A 24,124-nucleotide genomic window follows, 5' to 3' on the forward strand; every position below is an offset into this window, starting at 1 on the left:
ATTTCATCATAATCACTGCAATTCTTTGAGATTTGATGTTGATGGTAGATATTAATTCCTCTGTTGCAGTGAGGCTAATGTTCATGTTGCTGAAGATACTTTGAAAGGCTGGGTCTCAGTTATTCCAGGACAGCATTTAGTGAGCATGTTAACCTAATCCTGTTAGTAATAGATACAAAGTGAATGGATGAATAACTGCTTCAGTTGCAACAAAATTCTCTTTTTAGTTCCTGACCATTTTTTACTTTTTATGTTGAAACCGTTTCCTGCTAGGCTGTGAAACTGACATAAATGCAACCAAACATTGTACATATAAAAAAATGAGTGTACAGGGTGTTCAAGAAAAGTGTTTCACATCTTGAGAGGTGGTGATACTCATCAAAATAAGAAAAATAAGTCCAATAAACATGGGTCCAGAAATGCATACTTTCTGCAATAAACATGGGTTTGTAGGAGGTGTTCAACATGGCATCCATTCACGACAATGCATCCCTGTGCCCTCCGGCGTAAGGAATGATGTGTCTTTTGAAGTATACCTTCTTGATGTTGTTCCTGCTGGCATGCATTGAAGATGCGACCATATAGTGTCCGCAGATTGTTGATTGGTGTGGCATAGACAAATTCCTTCAAGTATCTCCATAACCAAAAGCCTAGGGGTTTGAGGTGTGGGGAACGAGCAGGCCAAGGCGTGGGTCCCACTGACCAATCCAATGGTCCTGAAATATGTGCATCAGATGTACACACAAATTGTGAAAAAAGTGTGCTGGTGCGCCATCGTGTATGAACCACATTTGTATTCGTTGCTGCAATGGCACAGCCCAACAAGGTAGGCAATAAATTAATGAGAAAGTCCAGATAATGCACCCCAGTTAACCTTTCTGGTAGCACATATTATCCTGTTAATCTATTGCCAAGTATGCCTGTCCATACATTGATTGAGAATCAGTGTTGATGCCTTCTTTCTGGAAATTCTTGGGAGGTTTACATCTGCCCATGCATGCTGGTTATGGCAATTGACACCACCACCTCTTGTGAACTCTGCCTCATTAATAAATGAAATCTTTAATGTGAACAGTGGATCTGCGACAAGCTTCTGCAACAGCCATTGACAGAACTGTCATATGGTGTGATGATCCTGTGGCCTTAGGGCCTGAATACGCAATTGTTCATGAAGTAACCCGCTCCCCATATAAGAGAGTGAGGCATGCCTTATGCTGCTGCTAATCATTGCACACTGGTCCCAGGGGCTTCTTCCACCAAACATGGCACATGTTCCTCCATGTTAGGTGTGCAGAGTGTGTGTGCCCTTCCAATGTCAGTCTTTTGAGGTGCAAGGGTATCTGTGTCCTTCAGATGCTGGAAAATTTACCAAACAGCTTATTTGAGGGCACTCTGTACCTGGATATTTTTCAGTGTAGAGGACACGAGCTTGCGGGCTACGTCCATTTGCTAAATCAGATCAGGACATCATATCCACCATTTCACTTGTCAGGTAGTAGGCTTACATTGCTAACAAGTGGTGGAAGAGAGAAAATTTAAATGTATTACACCATTCGTATGTGCAAGCAGCTCAATAACAGTAAACACGTAAGTGAATCCACATGTAGAAGAAGAAGGTAAATCATCATGATATATATGCAGGGTTGACAGTACTGTACAGTAACACACACAAACATGTGCAACAAAGTGTTGCGGAGCCCTTCTTATAAACATGTGTTTCTCTCAGAAAGTATTCCTTTCCAGACCATGTTTGTTGGACTTACTTTTATTGTTTCAATGATTATTACCACCTCTCAAAGTATTTGACTGTATAAATACTTCAGATAGTAGGAATATAGGAGTTTCAACGTAAAAACTTTGTTTACACATGTACACTATAGTACAGAAAAGAGAATAAAGCTTGAAGTGTACTGGGGTGAAGAAAAGTCAAATGATTACAAAAGCAAAAGTTAGGTAGATTTAAAATTGATGTGCCCAATAATATCGTAGGAAATGTGGGTCTGCCATGATTATATAAACTGCACTTTTTTTTACATTAAAAGTGTTGTCAAAATGTAATTCCCGTTAATACTAAAGCATTCTATGTCTTAAATTTTAAACTGCACGCTTTTCCATACTAAAAGTAGTTGTTCTGATGAAGTTCTAAAATAGTTGCAATTGACTCTTGAGTCCAGATGAAGTGTGAAGTTACGTCCTGTAATGCGAGCAGTCAAATGGTAGAGCACAGGGACCTGTAGAGGCTGCTAGCATCTCGTAGATGCAACATGGACTGCTTACAAGATAAGAACATGTACTAAGGTGTGAATGCAGCTATGAAATTGTGGAGTGCCTTTAAAGGAAGCAATCAATAAAGGGGTGGCATATATCCAGGAAAGTAGTATTTCTTAGTGCATGCTGCTCGTGGAGTCTTTCCTCTGGATTTTTGCTGGCAGGCATAAATTTCTACTTCTTCATATATGTCTATAAAGTATCCCCTCTTTGTTGTATATAGAATTGAGGTAGTTTTTGATACTGTGCACCATGTGATTACCTTGTATGAAGTGAGCTGAGAAGGTGGTTTTTTCCTTATGTTTTTTGCTTTTTTAAGTGTGTATGTGTGTGTGTGTGTGTGTGTGTGTGTGTGTGTGTGTGTGTCAGAGCAGTAGATTTTGTATATGCCACTCTTTTGGTATAAGTATTGTGCCATTTTGTGTTACAAGAAGTAGCAGCGAAGTTTGTGATTTATAAGTGGCATGTACATTACGTCTTATAAAAAGATTGATAAATTTTTATGAAACGTGGCCATAGAAAAGAAGCAGTACAAATTGTCTTTTATTTAGTTATTCATTGTGTGGTGATGGGTTTGTTTTAGATGTTATGAAATTATAAGTATTGTCAACTACCATGAAGTGACAGCCAGTCTGGGCTGTTTTTCGTAACTAATTAAGTTCTTTTTTTACTTCATCAGCTATACTGGTAGTTCAAGGAGTCTGTTTATTGCAGATCAAAAAAGATCTTTTTAAATTAAGCAGAATGACATGATGAGGCAGGAATAGGAACATTGGAAGGTGTAGGTTTAATTGTGTTGTGAACCACAGAGTAAGACAAAAATGTCAACAGTGTATGATTGTGTAGTTAATTTTAGGGCGATTTGTGGAGAAGGTATTTCCCAAGTGACTGACAAAAGTATATGCAAATGTACATGCCAATAGAGTTTTGCTAACCCATCTTTTTCAGAGTTGATATTGTTTCTAAAAATAAAGTAGTTGTACTTCAGTACTATTTCCAGTGGCTCAATGGTCTCAATAATTTCCCCAGGAGGAAGTGTGTTGTGTGGAATTGCTCGTATTGCTCGACTTTGCAAATATGTACAGCAACATTCCTGTAAATGAAACAATAGCATTAATTGAAAACAGTTTGCTAATGCACAAGACACACTCCCCCAGAGCAATTATTGAAATAGGCTAATCATGACGAGGCCATTTATCTGAAATATTGTTGGACACATCACTTTTAAATCCATTCGACTTTTACTTCTGTAATTATTTCAACTGTTTTTCACACAGCACCGTGCGAACTGTGAATTTTCCTTTTTCTGTTGTTCACTGTACATGTTTGAATGTAAAGTTTTTTCATGTTGAAACTCCTACATTCCTGTTATGTAAAGCATTTAAATATTCAGTACATCATTATGCGCAACATTTAGTTGCATTTACATCTTCAGTTTCACATTTGTTTGGAAAATGGCTTCCATTTAAAAGCCAAAACTGGTTGTGGAGTAAAATAAAGTTTTCTTCTTCTTCTTCTTCTTCTTCTTCTTTATTTAGCAACTGAAGCAGTTATTCATCAATTCAGTATACAGTTGTCGTGGAACAGTGCTCTCTGAATGGATAAACTAATAAAATATGAAGCTTGTTGAAGAACTATTACACAATAACTGTAACTAGTCTCTCATGTACTCTGAAAGCTATCTGCTTCACTATAATCCTTACTGTCATTATTTTGTTGCTTAATGTGTCCACCCTGTTACTGACAAATGGTGTTTCCTTTATTACTTGAGTGATGCACATCTTTTTTTGCTTGAGTCTAAATGAAGTTGCCTTTAAGGGCAAGCAGTTTCTGTATACTTTTATTATGTATTGTGTTGTAGTTTTAATTCAAGTCATGGACATTATTCCAGTTTGTCATTGAGTGGTTCCTTAAAATATTCAATTTTTGTCTTGTTAACTATCATTCAGTACTCAGATTTAGTATCCTGATAGGTGTAAGTAGTTGAGACAAGGATGTGTGTGACGTGTGTAATAGGTCATGGACTTGTGATTTTGTCCCATTAGATCGATCTTTAATGATAATGTTACTGATTGCAATAATTTCATGTTACAAAAGTTTTTTGTGTGTTAAAGGTAGGCCAATACAGCTTGAAAGGGCTTTATGAATAGGGTAAAATTTCCTGTAGCTGCTCCCTCTGCTTTTACCTTTATAAAAGACAGCTTATGAATTCAACTTCTGTTACACATGCTTCTGGATGCTGCTGTGTGCAAAAATTTTCTGTGTTCGTAAATGTCTGAACCAACCCAGGTAGCCATGTATGTTAAAGCGTTGCTACTGGGACAGGGAGGTGTTCATTCCCACATGCTGATCAAATCAACAGAAATCTCTCCAACACGTGACTTGATGCCTAAAATAATCAACAGTTTCCCTGACAGGAGACCTCAGAATGTGAGGTTGATTATGGTGCCCCAGAACAGGTGTAAATGCCACACTTTCTTGTCTTAAATGCTGACACTATCTTCACCAGAGTAACTGAGTAAGTTGGCATTGTTGTTAGCACATTGTACATCCATTCAGAAGGATGAATGTTAAAATCCACATCCGGTCATTCAGAGTTACGCTTTCTGTAATTTCACTATATTGCTTCAGGAAAATATTGGGAGGGTTCCTTTGAAATGGCATAGATGATGATAGGACATCAAACCCTAATCTTCTTCTTTCACCAGAATACACTCTAGAGAATACTTAGGTTCTCAGTCAATAATATTTTCCAGTCTGTGCTATGTAACCATGATGTCTTCATCTGTGAAATTTATTAACAGTGAGTCCATAGTCTCATTAATAAATGTTTATCGGCCTCTCTTTACTGCAATGGATTTGAATGTTTCAGATGTTTGATTTTCTGTTGAACTATGCTAACTGTTGTGAACTGATGCACATGAATGAGAACCTTTTGAAAAATCTCAGTATTTTATTTCCATTAGACTTGTTAGTTCAACCTCTTTTTTTTTAGAACGTCAAGTATTATATCATGCTACTTAAGCAGTCAGTAACGAGCACATAGTAATTAACACTTTATTGTACTACTACAAATTGGATATGAATATTGAGTACTGCTAAAGGTGAATAACATTATACGTGCATTATAATCCTGCTCAGAAGATGGTTGAAGCCCTTATAGTTTCTAAAAACATGATAGAAGTAATATTGATACCCGTGTTCCCAACCTGTAGAAATAAGGGCTTCATTATTCTTGCATAAGCAGCAGATTCAACATGTTAGAATAGTTTTAAAGGGAACTTTGTTATTTTTGTTGTGTTATGTAAGCAATATAAGCATTTAGCAATCACTAAATAATGACTGTGTCATAAATATGGCCTTAAGCAGTACAAGGACAAAAGAACTAACTGCCAGTTTAAGTGGGTAACTGTCATCTAGTAATGAGTGTTGGGTATGTGGGGAAGGGAAAAATCTTATATCGTTTTCATTTTCTCCAATTTTCATTTCATTCAAAAGTGTTCTGTGCGAAAAGAAACAGCCTGTCATTTACATGATTTCCAATCAACTGCAGTCTGACCAACTTGCTACAGTGGTATGTATCAAGATCATAATAATTCAGGGAAATAAGATTTATGCCTAGGACAACATTTCAGTGAATCCTACTTCCAGCAAAGGCACAGTCCATTATTGAAAGAATGCAGTGAAATGGCCCAGTGCTGCAGTTCAGGGAATGTTTTGCACCATTTTCTAAGATTGTTAATTCCTCTTTACAGGCCCTCTTGGCCCATTTGGTTACAAATTGATACTCTGAATAATGATCACTTGTATATGAGGAGTGTTTCACGTTCAGGGTGTAATATTTTTCAGCAAGGAAATTGGGCAGAGCTTCAGAGGTAAATGTTCTTGCAAATAACTGGAAGAGCACACTCTTGCCTCCTCCATCCACCCCCCCCCCCCCCCTCCCCCCACGGAGCTTAACTGGGCAAAAATCTTAAGGCCCACATTGATTCTTAAATCTACTGAGTGAATTTTGTGCTCTAGGAAACACTAAATAGCAAGGCTCAAAACACCCATGGAGACCTGTTGCACTAGGTGTGCCTTCGAGTAATTTACTTGCTGTGTGTACTGAAATGACTTGCGCTATTCATGGTGGCAGGTGGTCATAATAATGTGACGACACTATTTCAAGTTGTTAAAATCATTTGTGGTTTTTGTGTGTTTAAAAATAGGCCTATAAATGGTGCACAGTGCCTTTCTTGCAGCTTTTCTCTACATCTGTAATGCTTTGATTGCTCATACTGAGATTTTTTGAACGCTGACACTGCTACTTGGTCAATATATGGGATTTTCATTGATGGACAAGCATTACATTGTATTGGTTAATATTTAGAGTTTGAGAAATGTTATCTTCTTCCTAGAGAAGTTTTATTTGCCCAAATCAATTTGGGAGCAACTCTTTGAAGACACACCAGTCTAACATCATATATCATATAATAAAATTATGCTTGTGGTAAACACTCACAAAAGTTTCAAGGTATTGCTTGCTGTGTCTGTATTGACAGCTGATGGCATGCTGCTTGTCAGTGTGTCATCTTCAAACAGTTGCTCCCAAATATGTGTATGACTAGATGACAGTACACTACATTGAGTGGCACAATGGCTGTGTATGTAGATAATTTGAAGATTACAATTTAAATGACTGAAACTAGTTGTGTGTGTGTGTGTGTGTGTGTGTGTGTGTGTGTGTGTGTGTGTGTGTGTGTGTTGTAATCTGGGCAAACAAAACTTCTGTAGTAAGAAGAGTACATTTTTGAAAATCAGAGATAATTTTCCTGCTGACAGTGTCTGATAACCGTCTAGAGTTTGATTTTTGCAAATAAATTCTATACACTAAAATAAATTTCAGGAAAAGCTACCTCTTTATGACTGACATAATTGTATGTGGTCCATATTAGCAAGCTGCTCACTTAGAAAGCTGCTAAAATAACGATCAGTGTTATTTATATATATAACGTAAACAGAAGCAGCTTCGCTGAGGTATGCAGGAAGTTGTAATTATTTTAGACTATGATTCTGTGGCTGCAATTGTGGACTGATTTTTGCTTTACAAGAAATCTTCAAAATATTGTTCATAAGTCTTCCGAATCGTATTCATAAAATGGATTTTACATAATAATCACTTTAAAATGAAGTCTTCATCTGACAGAGTTGCTTAGTGTCCTTCTCTTAAATATTTCTATCTGGCCACTGCCCCTCAGAATAATGCAAGAAGGCTGAACCCAATGTATAGCCAGAGGACTTGATTGGAATTGAAATTAATCACTCAGCCAAGTTAACTGATTTTCAGCTCACCCCATGCACCTCACTTGTGCTCATGCACATCACCAACTTCCTGGGCCTAATATCAAATGGAAATTACTGCTGTTGACAACTGATATTAACTGTGGAACATACTACAAAAGCACCAGGTATTTTTCTCCACATCTGCTAGATGATAGTAGGAACTGAGACATAGGGATTCATGTTTCAGAACTGCAGTAAACTTTTGACTGGCATTCTTGATAGCTGCAAACATCGACATCTCATATGGTGACTTGCCAGTGCCCTCCCCCATTTCCCTTCCACCTTCACCCTGCTAACAGACATACTGAAGATACATTGGTTTTCTTTTTGTTCTTAAATGCTATTTTCTTAAGGAGCACCACTATCCTCCCTACACTTGGTATCCCCTTAAGTAGTTAACATATTTACCTATGTGTGGTCACTGATGGTACTGATAGAGCATCCACTGTTAGCCAGAAGAGGAAATTCATGGTGCATCATTTGGTATGTAGTTCACTATTATTTGTGAGCAATATTTGAGCAGCTACAGTTGTTTTTTGCATTGTCTTATCTAGCCTGACTGTTATTCTTAATTAAGTGTACAACACACTGTGAGGCACTTAAGTAAACGTGATGAGACTGTCCACCTAGCTACAATGAGTAGACAGATAACAGTTCTTTGTAAGATTCTGAAAATGTAGCAATGTTCATTTATTCCCCAACCTTGGTTAGAATTTTTCCCTTTCCCTCTACCCAAGTCACCAAATCACCCCAAAATCTGCTGGTAATGGCTCAAGACAACCAACGAGTGCAGACAGTGGGCATCTTTACTGTTGTTGTTGTGGTCTTTAGTCCTGAGACTGGTTTGATGCAGCTCTCCATGCTACTCTATCCTGTGCAAGTGTCTTCATCTCCCAGTACCCACTACAACCCACATCCTTCTGAATCTGCTTAGTGTAGTCATCTCTTGGTCTCCCTCTACGATTTTTACCCTCTACGCTGCCCTCCAATACTAAAGTGGTGATCCCTTGATGCCTCAGAACATGTCCTTCCAATCGATCCCTTCTTCTGGTCAAGTTGTGCCACAAACTTCTCTTCTACCCAATCCTATTCAGTACTTCCTCATTAGTTATGTGATCTACCCATCTAATCTTCAGCATTCTTCTGTATCACCACATTTTGAAAGCTTCTATTTTCTTCTTGTCCAAACTATTTATCGTCCATCTGTACTAAGTTTTACATAAGATTGCACCCTACACCCTGATCAGTAAGTCACAAAGCCTCCACCGTATACCATGGGCCATTGGCACACACAAGACATGTTCATTAATTTTCTTTCTTTCCCCAAGAGTTGCAATATTTTGTTTATAATAGGAGTTTAGAACAGCATATTATTAGAGACTTTTATTTATAGGTGTTCTTGTTTGGAGGGGTTTCTCTTTGGACGAGTTTATGAACCAGTGCTACGGGAATTGTGAAGATGGTGGTAAAGGAAGACAAATGCCAATTCATTATGGATCAAAAAGGCTAAATTTTGTTACAATTTCTTCACCTCTAGCTACACAGATTCCCCAAGGTAAGACTTTGTTTCCAATATTTGATGTAGCTCATCTAGTTATGCGTATATTTGGAATGTGATATAAAATGTTTTCAGTGAACTTACCTTGTTAATTGTGTGTAATATTCTGGGCTTTAGACTGTATGTCATTGTCTTCATCAGAAAAGCTGCTGACTGTCTAAGAGATTTGAATAACGTAGAGATGCACCTTGCAGCTAGCTCTAAAAGTGATACATAATGTGCAGAATTATTATTACATCATAGTGTGTAGAGTTTCATTTACACATGAGTGAATGGAAGCAAACACAAAAAACCAACCATTCACAGAACAATTCATTAGTGTTCACTCTCATTCGGTTGTGCCTGGGAACAAGTGTTTACTTTGGAAGGAACAGAAGAGAACATCAGAGAATGAGAATTGAAGCATGCCAATCCTTCTTGGTTTTAAAGTTGTAGGTGCGCAGATGGAACTCTGTACGACACTAGTTATCATTGTGATACAAAACAGTGAGATTAAGATTATTTTTTATTATGAGCACAATGTTGCAAAGTGACATGTGAAAAGATAAATGTAGGTGTCAATTTTCACATATACATGCAATTAGTGACACTGCACTTAGCACTCGATTGCAGCTCTAACTGCCCCATTTCAAAACTTTGAAGGTCAGTAGACAATTTTCACTTTCTCACTGCTGGTGAAAGGGAAATATTAAAGTAGGACATTAACTAGCAATGACAAATATCACCTACAGAAGCGTTAGCATTTATACTCCAGTATTAGTAAATGGGGTAACTGCACTAGTCTTAAATACTTGTTTAGCGTTTCAGTAGCTGCTATATTTCAGATATTATATTATCCATTTTGGGTAGACAACACCACAGCTGTTTTTGTAAATTACACTGTAGGAAATACTCTGACCAACAATAACAACGGAAATAATCAATTATTGATAATATAATGCAAGTGAATCAATAAAAAATCTACTCACCAAGAGGCGGTAGGGGAACATACACACAAAAGGATTTAACATTTACAAACTTTCAGAGATGCTGGCTCCAAAGGTTTGTAAAAGTCAAATCCTCTTGTGTGTGTGTGTGTGTGTGTGTGTGTGTGTGTGTGTGTGTGTGTGTGTGTGTTCCCCTGCCTCCACTTTGTGAGTAAATTTTTTATCTGTCCATTTACATTATATAACTAGTAATACGTTTGCTGGGTCAGAGGGGGTAACCTGGTTGAGAGAGAAACAATTTTTGCCTTTTCAGTTAACATGAACGTGATACGATCTTTTGAATTTTTTTAATTTAACGTTAATAAACAAAATAAATATATGTGCCAAGTCTTTTTATTAAAAAATGGAAAAGTTTGTGCCTCTTCATTATGTTCCTGCCCAACAAAAATAATGAAAGTTTTCTTAACATTACCATTTAGTTCTTCAGCAATTTTGCTGCATCCAGTTTGTTCTTTGGAATTTTGTGTGGTGGATCTCTTTGTGTACTACAACCTCCCAAGATATTTCTTTTATTAGCAACATTACATTCTCTACTCACCACTCCATTGCTCACACAGCTCATATTCAATAACAAAGGTAGTTCTCCTTGCAAAAAATAAAAATATTGATGATTTGCTGAAGGACAAACAACCAGCGGAATATAAGTGAGCACAGGCAAATGTGAACAGAACAATAGCAAATGCTGTTTGCTTGCACATAACTACAACCTACACCAGAGAGAATGCTAGCTAGCTGATACTTGCTCACTGACACTCGCTTCAATGTAAACAAGGCTTAATACAGGATGGAGCATCTGTAATCTCTTAGTATCGAGCACCCATTTCCATGTGTTGCTGAATGAATAACTTGTGTCTGTGTTATAGATGAGTTCAAATTTCAATATCCTCATTCATAACTAAGTCTCAGTGATATGAAGCATGAGCTAGAGTATGTGTTTGCTCTGATGACATTGTTTGCTTACTTGTAAGGTGCTGAGCTTGGAAGGCCATGCACATGACTTTATATACGGATTACTGTGTACTTTGAAGAGATAAATAACAGTGGGAGCCCTTTCATAGCAGTCAGTAAAGTAATTGACAAAGTGGCTGAAGCATTGACTATGAAGTTACAGTAAAGAGTGACGAATTAGAAGAGACTGCAAGTTCAGCAGGAAACTCTGTTCTTATGATCTGTGGAAAAACAAGGAAGAAATTGTGCTGTGTGCAAATATTAACAAGTTTGATTAACATGTAGTTATATATTACATCAAGAAATGGCACCTAACACTTAAAAAGTTGATTATTTCACTGTTGGAAAATGAATTGTGTGCAGGTTCTATAACTATGACAATCCTTGTGAATATTTTAATGACAACTCGCTACAGGTTGAAGAGATTCATAGGGAGAAAAGTGTTAAGGGAATAAAAAGGTGGTCTGGAATTGCCATTTCCTTCACAAGTTGCTGCCAATGACTCTGGAGAATATAACATGGATAGATGAAATTTGGGTTAAAATGCATCATACAAGAACCGTATTGCAGATGGATAATACATTTGGTTCGAGGAACAGTTTGGTGCCCAGTGCTATATTGAGTTTTCAGTCAAAAAAAGCTTGTTGATTACCATGAAGAAATGTGTCATTACTTGGCTCAGTGCCATTGAACTTATCTTAACTCATGTTAAAGTAGATTTTGCAGAGCAAAATAAATATTTACACTTAGACACATTGGTGAATAAGGCTGTTGATGCAAACATCATCAGAGAAATGGAAGTAACAGAATAGGACTGTGTATTGTTAAATTCTACAGCTTGTTTCAGCTGATAAGTGGCACAGTGACATTATGTTTGAGAGTCAACAAAGAAAAATTCTAACCTCAGTTTAGCAAGGATTAGTCCAACATGTTGTGTTTTCAAATGAACCATATGCTGGTTACAAGTAGTTCCATATATACCACTAGAAGATATTGTACTACATAAGTTGCTTTGTCTTAATTCATTTGTGTTCTTAGCTTTGAATTTAACTAAACATATAACACAAAGTACCACAAAATACACACTCATAGGTCTGCACTTTCTTCTGCCATCCCATTCAATTGATAATGCAGTTAATTCACCTAATAATGATTACAAACTAATAAAGTGGCATGTTTTTAGTACTACTTCTAGTCTACATATTTATTTTATGAATCCTTACTTTTATTGTTTTTTAGCTGTTGGTGCTGCCTATGCCTTGAAGAGAAGTTCTGATGATAAATGTGTTATTGTATATTTTGGAGAAGGAGCTGCAAGTGAAGGAGATTGCCATGCCGCCTTCAACTTTGCAGCCACACTAAATTGCCCTGTTATATTTTTTTGGTATGTACTGAGGAGAAACATGTACTCCTTTGTTTTTATTTAACCAAAATTGTAGAGATATTAATTTAAAATGTAATTTCTCTCTTTTTTTACTGACAGTAAAATTTTATGCATGGTTTCTGTAGAAGAAATGTTCTTGCACATTTCCTCTTTGGTTTCCTCTTCATTGATATCTAATAAGCTGAGGGCAAAGTGAGCATGATAGAATCCTTGAACCCCCTAAGTGAAAATATGTAATGGAGTAAACTAGCTGATAGATTGTTACACCTGACAAAAAAGGATTTCGTGTATTATTCAACATTATAACTGTTGGTTTATGAAGTGTTTTTCATCAGATTTAAATTCTTGTAGTAATTCTGGTAAAATTTGTGCTCCAAATATTGTTTTTGTGTCTCAAAGTAGCTATCATAGTGTCAGTCTTGCAAGCTGCTGGGGAAATATGCAAAAATGAACAGCTAACTAATGTGGTTTCTTGAAACCAAAGAACTCTGTGATTCTTAGTAATGGGTTTTCTTGGACAGTGAGGAAATCTACGATACTACTTCGAATTTCATACTCAATATTGTGTTAGCCAGATTCTGCCTGACTGTTTTTGAGCTAAGGAACAGCTTTCCACAATGGTCCAATTTAAGTGAAATCACGTGTGCAGTAACCATTAATAGTGTACTATCGGAATTACAAAGTCCTATAAGAGTTCACTTCTTGTGTACAATTTAATCATCTACTTTTTGTGTGCAATATAATCTCCTCCTCCTCCTCCTCCTCCTCTTACTACTACTACTACTCCTACTCCTACTCCAGCCTAACACCCATGACTCATCCAGTTCAATAACAGATTATAGATATGTTCTGAATGCTAGAGCTCCATGTTCTCTGCACAGAAAATGGCTTGTATTGATTTCAGCAGTCTTCTGACATTTTCAGTCAACCTTGAACTAAAGATCAGTTTTAAATAAACAAAGAGGTATCTGGGCATAATTTATATGAAAAATTGATGTGATTACCAACCTAAAGCATCAAAAAGCATAAGGTCCACCAAGCACTAGGGATCTTAAGTCCATCTGCAACATTTCGTTGAAGGAGGAGGGAATCGTATCAAACAGACTGGCTACAGTTTTACAAGGTTCATGTACATTTCCAACTCCGTTTTGGATGTTCAGTATATTTTTCAGTTTGATGGTCATATCTGGAAACTATCATTGCTCTTCAACTTAAGGTGATCAGGCTGGCAATGGGAGCTTTAATACAAGCCCTGTTTGCAAACTTTGTGCTGAGGCTTATCCGCCACCCTCCAGTATTGGGTGGGGTTTCCTTACGGTGTGCTAGTCATATGGCATTCTGTCCTCTCCTCAGGCACCAGCCTTCCATATCACTGCTTAAGCTTGAACTCAAATGAACAAATTATTTGGGACTTATCTGTGAACAGTGAGGCCACCTGAATCCTCAAGAGTTGATTCATTGGTGGTATTAGATGTTGACAAATTTGTTTTTGAGAGAGGTTGGACCTGTTCACCACCTTTAGTGTGAAAGCAGTTTGTACTTCCATTAAAAGGTCACAGAAATAAAAATACTTCTGAATATATTTTAGATATGTTTATCCAAATGCTAAGTGATGTACACCGATCGGTCTAAACAGAGATTCCTTTGACTGACAGGGAATGTAAAATTCAGAAGTGTGTGTGATCTTGAGGGCACTCAAAAATCTCACTAAGACATTGTTAATCTGGTCTGCCCTTTCCTGCCTTATCTCTGTTTACCATACTAGACTATATTTTACTTGTGTATCAGATACTTCCTAGAGTTTCCTTCCATATGGGATAACTCGTTTTGAAAATCATGAAGTATCTCCATTATTTCAGTCAACATCTTTACTAAGGTGGTGGCCACTCCTATTGCAATTAGTCAAAAGTGACTGCTCTTCCCAAACAAACAAAAACTATAATAATTTACCAGTTACATTATAAGTGGGATTTTTTGGAAGTGATTGTTGATGGGCATACCAGACAGGCACTCGTGTAGCTGAGAATCATTTACAAGTATGTCTTGAACACATATTGGCATAGTATCTAACAACTAGAAAATAACTTCGGAAGGACAACTTGTTGTTCATACCTCAGTTTGTCACATTGGTAGTTATATGTGCTATATTTGCTGAATTCAGAGTGAACATATACAGGGTGGAACAAATAAGTTATCTCCTTGGAAAACTTTTCAAGTTATTTCTACCTCGAATTCTTGTTAATTAATGAAACAGAATTGTGTTAAGTGCATAACTAGTGTATTGTTCAACAGACAGACATCTTGTGAGAATGTGATGATGGACGAATATTGTCAAATGAGAATGACAGTTTGCTGTAGTGACGGGCAAATTTTGATCCCTACCTGTGCAAAGCATTAACTGAAGTGTTCCTTTGATCATGCTGTAATCAAAAAGTAATAATTACAGTAAATGAGAATGTGCAGTTGTTTGAAAAAGAGAATCTTTTGTCATAGAGCAGATTTGAGTGACAATATTAGCAACTGAATATGGGTTCGATAATTTGTTTAAAAATAAGCAACTATTGATTTCAGATTGTAGAACCATTAGTGTTAAGGTTTGTTGGGCCAACGTGAAAGTCCACTCGAGACAGCCCACAAGCTCACTACTGCTAACTTCTGAGACTTACTACAGAGATTTATTTTCTTCATGACTTTGTCAGAGAATTTTAGATGAAGCTAATTAAAGTACATTCCTCTTGCTTGTCACTGAAAACTGTGTACTACGCATTTTCATTGCATTACACACAGTCATTTTATTGCATGAATTACTATGACTATTTCATATCCTGCTGTGATCATAGTCGCAACCCACTTGGTAGGGTATAAAATTACTGTATCAGATGCCTCAGATGATACAGAGTGGGTTGGTTTAGTTATTTTTTTGTTTGATATATCATAATTGCAATATCTTTCCTGTGACGTGGAAAGTGTGTCTGTTACACACACACACACACACACACACACACACACACACACACACACACACACACACACACACACACATCCATCCGTACACAGACACAAGCAGACATATTTAAAGGCAAAGAGTATGGGCAGAGATCTAAGTCAAGGTGGAAGTGTGGAGGCAAAGATGATGTTGAATGACAGGTGAGGTATGAGTGGCGGCAACTTGAAATTAGCGGAGATTGAGGTCTGGTGGATAACGAGAAGAGAGGATATATTGAAGGGCAAGTTCCCATCTCCGGAGTTCGGATAGGTTGGTGTTGGTGGAAAGTATCCAGATAACTCGGACGGTGTAACACTGTGCCAAGATGTGCTGGCCGTGCACCAAGGCATGTTTAGCCACAGGGTGATCCTCATTACCAACAAACACTGTCTGCCTGCATCCATTCATGCGAATGGACAGTTTGTTGCTGGTCATTCCCACATAGAAAGCGTCACAGTGTAGGCAAGTCAGTTGGTAAATCACGTGGGTGCTTTCACACGTGGCTCTGCCTTAGATCGTGTACACCTTCCGGGTTACAGGACTGGAGTAGGTGGTGGTGGGAGGGTGCATAGGACAGGTTTTACACCGGGGGCGGTTGCAAGGGTAGGATCCAGAGGGTAGGGAAGGTGGTTTGGGCATTTCATAGGGATGAACCAAGAGGTTACGAAGGTTAGGTGGACGGTGGAAAGACACTCTTGGTGGAGTGGGGAGGATTTCATGAAGGATGGATCTCATTTCGGGGCAGGATTTTAGGTAGTCGTATCCCTGCTGGAGAGCCACATTCAGAGTCTGATCCAGTCCCGGGAAGTATCCTGTTCTTCCGTGAGAGGTTCTGGGTTTGAGGGGATGAGGAAGTGGCTCTGGTTATCTGCTTCTGTACCAGGTCGGGAGGGTAGTTGCGGGACGCGAAAGCTGTTTTCAGGTTGTTGATGTAATGGTCCAGGGATTCAGGACTGGAGCAGATTCGATTGCCACGAAGGCCTAGGCTGTAGGGAAGGGACCGTTTGATATGGAATTGGTGGCAGCTGTCATAATGGAGGTACTGTTGCTTGATGGTGGGTTTGATGTGGACGGATGTGTGAAGCTGGCCATTGGACAGATGGAGGTCAACGTCAAGGAAAGTGGCATGGGATTTGGAGTACGACCAGGTGAATCTGATGGAACCAAAGGAGTTGAGGTTGGAGAGGAAATTCTGGAGTTGTTCTTCACTGAGAGTCCAGATCATGAAGATGTCATCAATAAATCTGTACCAAACTTTGGGTTGGCAGGCTTGGGTAACCAAGAAGGCTTCCTCTAAGCGACCCATAAATAGGTTGGCATACGAGGGGGCCATCCTGGTACCCATGGCTGTTCCCTTTAATTGTTGGTATGTCTGGCCTTTAAAAGTGAATAAATTGTGGGTCAGGATGAAGCTGGCTAAGGTGACGAGGAAAGAGGTTTTAGGTAGTGTGGCAGGTGATCGGCGTGAAAGGAAGTGCTCCATTGCAGCGAGGCCCTGGACGTGCGGGATATTTGTGTATAGGGAAGTGGCATCAATGGTTACAAGGATGGTTTCCGGGGGTAACAGACTGGGTAAGGATTCCAGGCGTTCGAGAAAGTGGTTGGTGTCTATATGAAGGATGGGAGACTGCATGTAATGGGTTGAAGATGTTGATCTACGTAGGCAGAGATAGGTTCTGTGGGGACTTGGTAACCAGCTACAATGGGGCGGCCAGGATGTTTGGGTTTGTGAGTTTTAGGAAGTAGGTAGAAGGTAGGAGTGCGAGGTGTCGGGGGGGTCAGGAGTTTGATGGAGTCATGTGAAAGGTTTTGTAGGGGGCCAAAGGTTCTTAGGATTCCTTGAAGCTCCGCCTGGACATCAGGAATGGGATTACCTTGGCAAACTTTGTATGTAGAGTTGTCTGAAAGCTGACGCAGTCCTTCAGCCACATACTCTCGACGATCAAGTACCACGGCCGTGGAACCCTTGTCAGCCGGAAGAATGATGATGGACCGGTCAGCTTTCAGATCACGGATAGCCTGGGCTTCGGCTGTGGTGATGTTGGGAGTAGGATTAAGGTTTTTTAAGGAAGATTGAGAGGCAAGGCTGGAAGTGAGAAATTCCTGGAAGGTTTGAAGAGGGTGATTTTGAGGGAGAGGAGGTGGGTCCCGCTGTGATGGAGGACGGAACTGTTCCAGGCAGGGTTCAGTTTGGATAGTGTCTTGGGGAGTTGGATCATTAGGAGTGGGATCAGGATTATTTTTCTTCATGGCAAACTGATATTTTCAGCAGAGACTACGAGTGTAGGACAGTAAATCTTTGACAAGGGCAGTTTGGTTGAACCTGGGAGTGGGGCTGAAGGTGAGGCCTGGAATCCGTACCCAGTCTGTTACCCCCAGAAACCATCCTTGTAACCATTGATGCCACTTCCCTATACACAAATATCCCGCACGTCCAGGGCCTCGTTGCAATGGAGCACTTCCTTTCACGCCGATCATCTGCCACCCTATCTAAAACCTCTTTCCTCATCACCTTAGCCAGCTTCATCCTGACCCACAACTACTTCACTTTTGAAGGCCAGACATACCAACAATTAAAGAGAACAGCCATGGGTACCAGGATGGCCCCCTCGTATGCCAACCTATTTATGGGTCGCTTAGAGGAAGCCTTCTTGGTTACCCAAGCCTGCCAACCCAAAGTTTGGTACAGATTTATTGATGACATCTTCATGATCTGGACTCACAGTGAAGAACAACTCAAGAATTTCCTCTCCAACCTCAACTCCTTTGGTTCCATCAGATTCACCTGGTCGTACTCCAAATCCCATGCCACTTTCCTTGACGTTGACCTCCATCTGTCCAATGGCCAGCTTCACACATCCGTCCACATCAAACCCACCATCAAGCAACAGTACCTCCATTATGACAGCTGCCACCCATTCCATATCAAACGGTCCCTTCCCTACAGCCTAGGCCTTCATGGCAAATGAATCTGCTCCAGTCCTGAATCCCTGGACCATTACACCAACAACCTGAAAACAGCTTTCGCATCCCGCAACTACCCTCCCGACCTGGTACAGAAGCAGATAACCAGAGCCACTTCCTCATCCCCTCAAACCCAGAACCTCTCACAGAAGAACCCCAAAAGTGCCCCACTTGTGACAGGATACTTCCCGGGACTGGATCAAACTCTGAATGTGGCTCTCCAGCAGGGATAAGACTACCTAAAATCCTGCCCTGAAATGAGATCCATCCTTCATGAAATCCTCCCCACTCCACCAAGAGTGTCTTTCCACCGTCCACCTAACCTTCGTAACCTCTTGGTTCATCCCTATGAAATGCCCAAACCACCTTCCCTACCCTCTGGCTCCTACCCTTGCAACCGCCCCTGGTGTAAAACCTGTCCTATGCACCCTCCCACCACCACCTACTCCAGTCCTGTAACCCGGAAGGTGTACACCATCTAAGGCAGAGCCACGTGTGAAAGCACCCACGTGATTTACCAACTGACCTGCCTACACTGTGACGCTTTCTATGTGGGAATGACCAGCAACAAACTGTCCATTCGCATGAATGGACGCAGGCAGACAGCGTTTGTTGGTAATGAGGATCACCCTGTGGCTAAACATGCCTTGGTGCACGGCCAGCACATCTTGGCACAGTGTTACACCGTCCGAGTTTTCTGGATACTTCCCACCAACACCAACCTATCCGAACTCCGGAGATGGGAACTTGCCCTTCAATATATCCTCTCTTCTCGTTATCCACCAGGCCTCAATCTCCGCTAATTTCAAGTTGCCGCCGCTCATACCTCACCTGTCATTCAACATCATCTTTGCCTCCACACTTCCACCTTGACTTACATCTCTGCCCATACTCTTTGCCTTTAAATATGTCTGCTTGTGTGTGTGTGTGTGTGTGTGTGTGTGTGTGTGTGTGTGTGTGTGTGTGTGGGCGTGAGTATATACCTATCCTTTTTTCCCCCTAAGGTAAGTCTTTCCGCTCCCGGGATTGGAATGACTCTCCCTTAAGACCCACATCCTTTCATCTTTCCTTTGCCTTCCCTCTTTCCTGACGAAGCAGCCGCCGGTTGCGAAAGCTCGAAATTCTGTGTGTGTGTGTTTGTGTGTTTTATTCATTGTGACTATCTACCGGCGCTTTCCCGCTTGGTAAGTCTTGGAATCTTTGTTTTTAATACATTTTTCCCATGTGGAAGTTTCTTTCTATTTTAGCTTTTAACTTTGGTAACCTGTTAACAGTGTAATAACTCTGATCATGATCACAAAGCAACACGCACACTTTAGAAAATATAATATTTTTTTTTTATTTTGGTTAAACATGGATCTCAATATACTTTTTTACATATACTTGTTGCAGCAGAAATAATGGGTATGCAATTTCAACTCCCAGTAGTGAACAGTACAGAGGTGATGGCATTGCAGGTAGAGGTCCAGGTTATGGTATAGCAACCGTAAGAGTTGATGGAAATGATGTATTTGCTGTCTACAATGCCACAAAAGCCGCAAGAAAATATGCACTTGAAAACAGCAAGCCTGTTTTGCTTGAAGCAATGACATACAGGTAAACTTTCTCAAATGCAGAGCGAATCCTAACTTTATTGATTAAACATGGTAATACTCAATATACTCTTTTTTATTTTTTCTTTCTTTTATATAACATGTTAGCCATTCCTCCCCAGCTTCATCTGCATATGTATTCGACACAGATATTAAACATACATCCTCCTCCCCCTCTCTGTGTCCACCTCTCTCTCTCTCTCTCTCTCTCTCTCTCTCTCTCTCTCTCTCTCTCTCTCTCTCTGTCCACCTTGCCCTTACACCTCTAGCTTCTATCTCCTCCTCCCCACTCACTCAATCTCTTCATCTCCTCCCCCCTCTCCCTTTGTCCATTTTATCCAATTCCTCTCTTTGTCCATTTCATCCACCCCCTATCTGTGTCTATTTCATCCACCCCCTCCCTTTGTCCATTTCATCCACCCCCTCCCTTTGTCCATTTCATCCACCCCCTCCCTTTGTCCATTTCATCCACCCCCTCCCTTTGTCCATTTCATCCACCCCCTCCCTTTGACCATTTCATCCACCCCCTCTCATTGTCCACTTCATCTTCCCCTCATTTCATCCACCCCCTCTCTTTGACCATACCTTCCTCTCCCCTCTCTTTGACTGTATCCTCCTCCCCCCCTCTCTTTCCATCTTTGCCTCTGCCTCTTCTTTTTCCAACTGCCCACTAACCTTCTACACCTGCCACCTGCCTCACACGTCTCTCCCTTCTCCCCCTCGTTCTGTCCATCTCCTCCTCCATCCATCTCAATCTGCCCCCAGTCATCTTCATCGACACATGTATGTGCCGTTCAGTTCAATAAACAAGGCCGATACTACTTATGTAACATGTCTATCATATGGGGAAGGCTTCAAAATCATTTACTTTACCCATGACTTACAGGCCGTCTTGCAAAGCAGGTCAATAAAGCAGGCTGATATTACTCAGACACAACACTCCAGTAGACTGCCCTGCAAAGCAGATTGTTTTGGAAGGCCAATACTGTTCCCACACAACATGCCTGCTGTGCACGGCAGCCTGTATGGCAAGTGCTGTAATGAAGCAGCATGTTTTTGCCCGCATGTCTGCTCCTATTGGAGCTAAGTTCTTATAAACCCTACAGTGCTGATACTCATGAGGCCTACTGTTTCTAGCCAAATTGTGGTTAAAATTGATCCATAGGTTTGGGAGGAGATCTCGGATATACATGCACATCTTTTAATCCATGTTTGTTGTTTTGTCGCTGTCCAGTACCAACCTTAGAATTGAAACTATAAAATTTGCAGAAACGCTGTAGTAACTAATTTTTCTGCATTGTGTTCAGGCTGTTTGTGGGAAAATAACCATTGTGGCAGTTCCTTGGTCAATCAAATGTGCTACATATGAATGTTTCACAGATTATAAATGTCGCCATCCACAGTCGGGTTAAATGCTTAGTATGAAGCACAGAACATAGGTTTGCTAGTTCCATCATATGAGGGAGACAGGAAATCCTCATTCCGTACCACTCTTAGGTAAGGGCTTGCAACTGTGCAGCTGTCCAGTCTTTTTTTTCTCGTGCAGTGGCAGTGCATGTTGCATTGCCATTTGTAAATGAGACACCATAATTTATCACATTAAAACCTTATTTATCAGAAGACATGTATTTTGCTACTTTCAAAGACATTTGTGATACTTCATAATTTGACTGTACTATATGGAAACAAAAGGAACTAAAGAACTGTTTTTCTTACCTTGAACTGTCTCTTTACACTCCGACAAGTTTTATCAGAATCAGTCAGCTCATTGATTCTGCATGAGTAATTTACTATAGATCTTTTGTTACACTCCACCAGTAAGCGGTAGCAGTGGAGCTTACGAAATATTTTGAACAAACGCTGAAATGTTTGGATCGAAATGGATCCTAATTTTGCAGCAGACACTCTGTAATTCAGCATTTTTGGCATCTACCCAAATTTTTGCATTAAAACATGTTTGTAAACTTATCTTCCACTGTTGCTAGATTGAATGAAACTTGCCACATTGTAAAGACACAAAGTCGAAAAACATACACTAATATGTGGCAAGAAACAGCACCTTAATGCTGTGAGTCAATAGTTACTGGTAACCTGAATCTTATAATTTTTTCAACAGGTCCGTGAAAGAGTTAGCATCTTTATTTACAGTTCACTTTTGATTTATCTCATTCCAAAATCAGAATTATTCTCTTTGATTAAAAACTTGTGTAAACACAACTGTTTTTGACACACACATGGTTGATCTTTTAGTTGTCACGGTCATTAAATGTATAGTTTGAAAAGTCTGTATCCAGAAATGCATATTCTTGACTTACCAGAATATTAGGAAATACAACTATAAATAGTTCATGTTCAGTGGCACGCTGAAATCAGCTCTGTTGGTGACTCACTGATAATTAATCACTGATGATGGGCATTTTTGCCAAATTTGATTATGTGAATCATTCACCACCACCACCACCACCACCATCAGTGTCAGATTCTTCACTGCAAGCAGAATAAAGATTATGTTCAGAGACCTTCAAATAGATTTTAGTACAATTTATGGAAAAGTGTCAAAGTGAAAATAGCTTCTTGTGTAGATGTAGTAGTCTGTAGGTAACTGTAATTTTAGATACATCTGTGCTTGACTCAAAACTATCAAAAGTAACAGTTTGAACGTCATTAGTTGTAAGAAGTTTTTGTGTGCAAAGCAAGGTGATGTTTTTGTGTTCAGTCTCTGATTATTAAATGTGTGTAACAATGATAGCATACATTATTGTTGTTTTAACAAACTTTTGCCTTGGTGGTGGGAATATTTTCCTCTGTGTGTTGTTTTATTTTGGCTACTAAATATTATTTTTTGTTTGATATTTAGATTTTTTTAATTACTTACTTGACATACTATACATTAAGTTTTCTTATGGTAGATTGTTGATCGCGCACGCGCGCACACATACACACGCACACACACCATACTGTAGGTACCATATACACTGAAGAGCCAAAGGAACTGGTACACCTGCGCGTTATCGTGTAGGGTACCCACTAGCGTGCAGAAGTGCCGCAACATGACATGGCATGGACTCATCTAATGTCTGAAGCAGTGGTGGAGTGAAATGGCACTGTGAATTCTGCAGGGCTGCCCATAAATCCATAAGAGTGCATGGGGTGGAGATCTCTTCTAAACAGCATGTTGCGAGGCATCCCAGATATGCTCAACAATGTCCATGTCTACAGTGTTTTGTGGCCAGCGAAGAGAAGAGCCACAAGAGCGTTCCTGGAGCCACTCTGTAGCAATTCTGAATGTGTACGGTGTTGAATTGTCCTGTTGGAATTGCCCATGTCCATCTGAGTGAAAAATGGACATGAATGGATGCAGGTGATCAGACTGGATGCTTACGTATGTGTAGCTGTTGGACTCATATCTAGACTTATCAGGGGTCCCATATCACTACAACTGCATATGCTCAACACCATTACAGAGCCTCCACCAGTTTGAATGGTCCCCTGCTGACATGCAAGGTCCATGGATTGTCTCCATACCTATTCACATCCATCCGCTCGATACAATTTCAAACAAGACTTGTCCAACCAGGCACCATGTTTCCAGTCATCAATAGTCCAAGGTCAGTGTTGACGGGCCCAGGCGAGGCCTAAAGCTTTGTCATGCAGTCTTCAAGGGTACACGAGTGGGCCTTTGGCTCCAAAAGCTCATATTGATGATGTTTCATTGAATGGTTCACACGCTGACACTTGTTGATGGCTCAGCATTAAAATCTGCAGCAATTTTCAGAAGGGTTGCACTTCTGTCACATTGAACGATTCTCTTCAGTCGTCATTGGTTCCATTCTTGCATGATCTTTTTCCGGCTGCAGCAATGTTGGAGATTAGGTGTTTTACCAGATTTCTGATAATCACAGTACACTCATGAAATGGTTGTACAGGAAAATCCCCACTTTATCTGTATATCAGAGATGCTTTGTCCCATCGTTCGTGTGCTGACTATAAAAACACATTGAAACTCACTTAAATCTTGATAACCTGCCATTGTAGCATCTGTAACCAAACTGACAACTGCGCCAGACACTTGTTGTCTTATAAAGATGTTGCCGATCGCAGTGCCTTATCTGC

At 39.9% G+C, this 24,124-nt stretch overlaps 1 protein-coding gene across 1 annotated transcript in view; it reads left to right on the forward strand.

Moving 5' to 3' along the window:
* LOC126305239 (2-oxoisovalerate dehydrogenase subunit alpha, mitochondrial) overlaps positions 1-24,124 on the forward strand; it is a 173,789-nt gene that overhangs the window by 95,206 nt on the left and 54,459 nt on the right. The window contains exons 4-6 of the mRNA XM_049992028.1: positions 8,987-9,148; positions 12,325-12,469; positions 19,812-20,015. Coding sequence (XP_049847985.1) covers positions 8,987-9,148; positions 12,325-12,469; positions 19,812-20,015 — 511 coding nt within the window. The remainder of the gene's footprint in view (positions 1-8,986; positions 9,149-12,324; positions 12,470-19,811; positions 20,016-24,124) is intronic.

The sequence above is a fragment of the Schistocerca gregaria genome, unplaced genomic scaffold, assembly GCF_023897955.1.
Source record: "Schistocerca gregaria isolate iqSchGreg1 unplaced genomic scaffold, iqSchGreg1.2 ptg000286l, whole genome shotgun sequence".
In the NCBI taxonomy this organism is placed as follows: domain Eukaryota; kingdom Metazoa; phylum Arthropoda; class Insecta; order Orthoptera; family Acrididae; genus Schistocerca; species Schistocerca gregaria.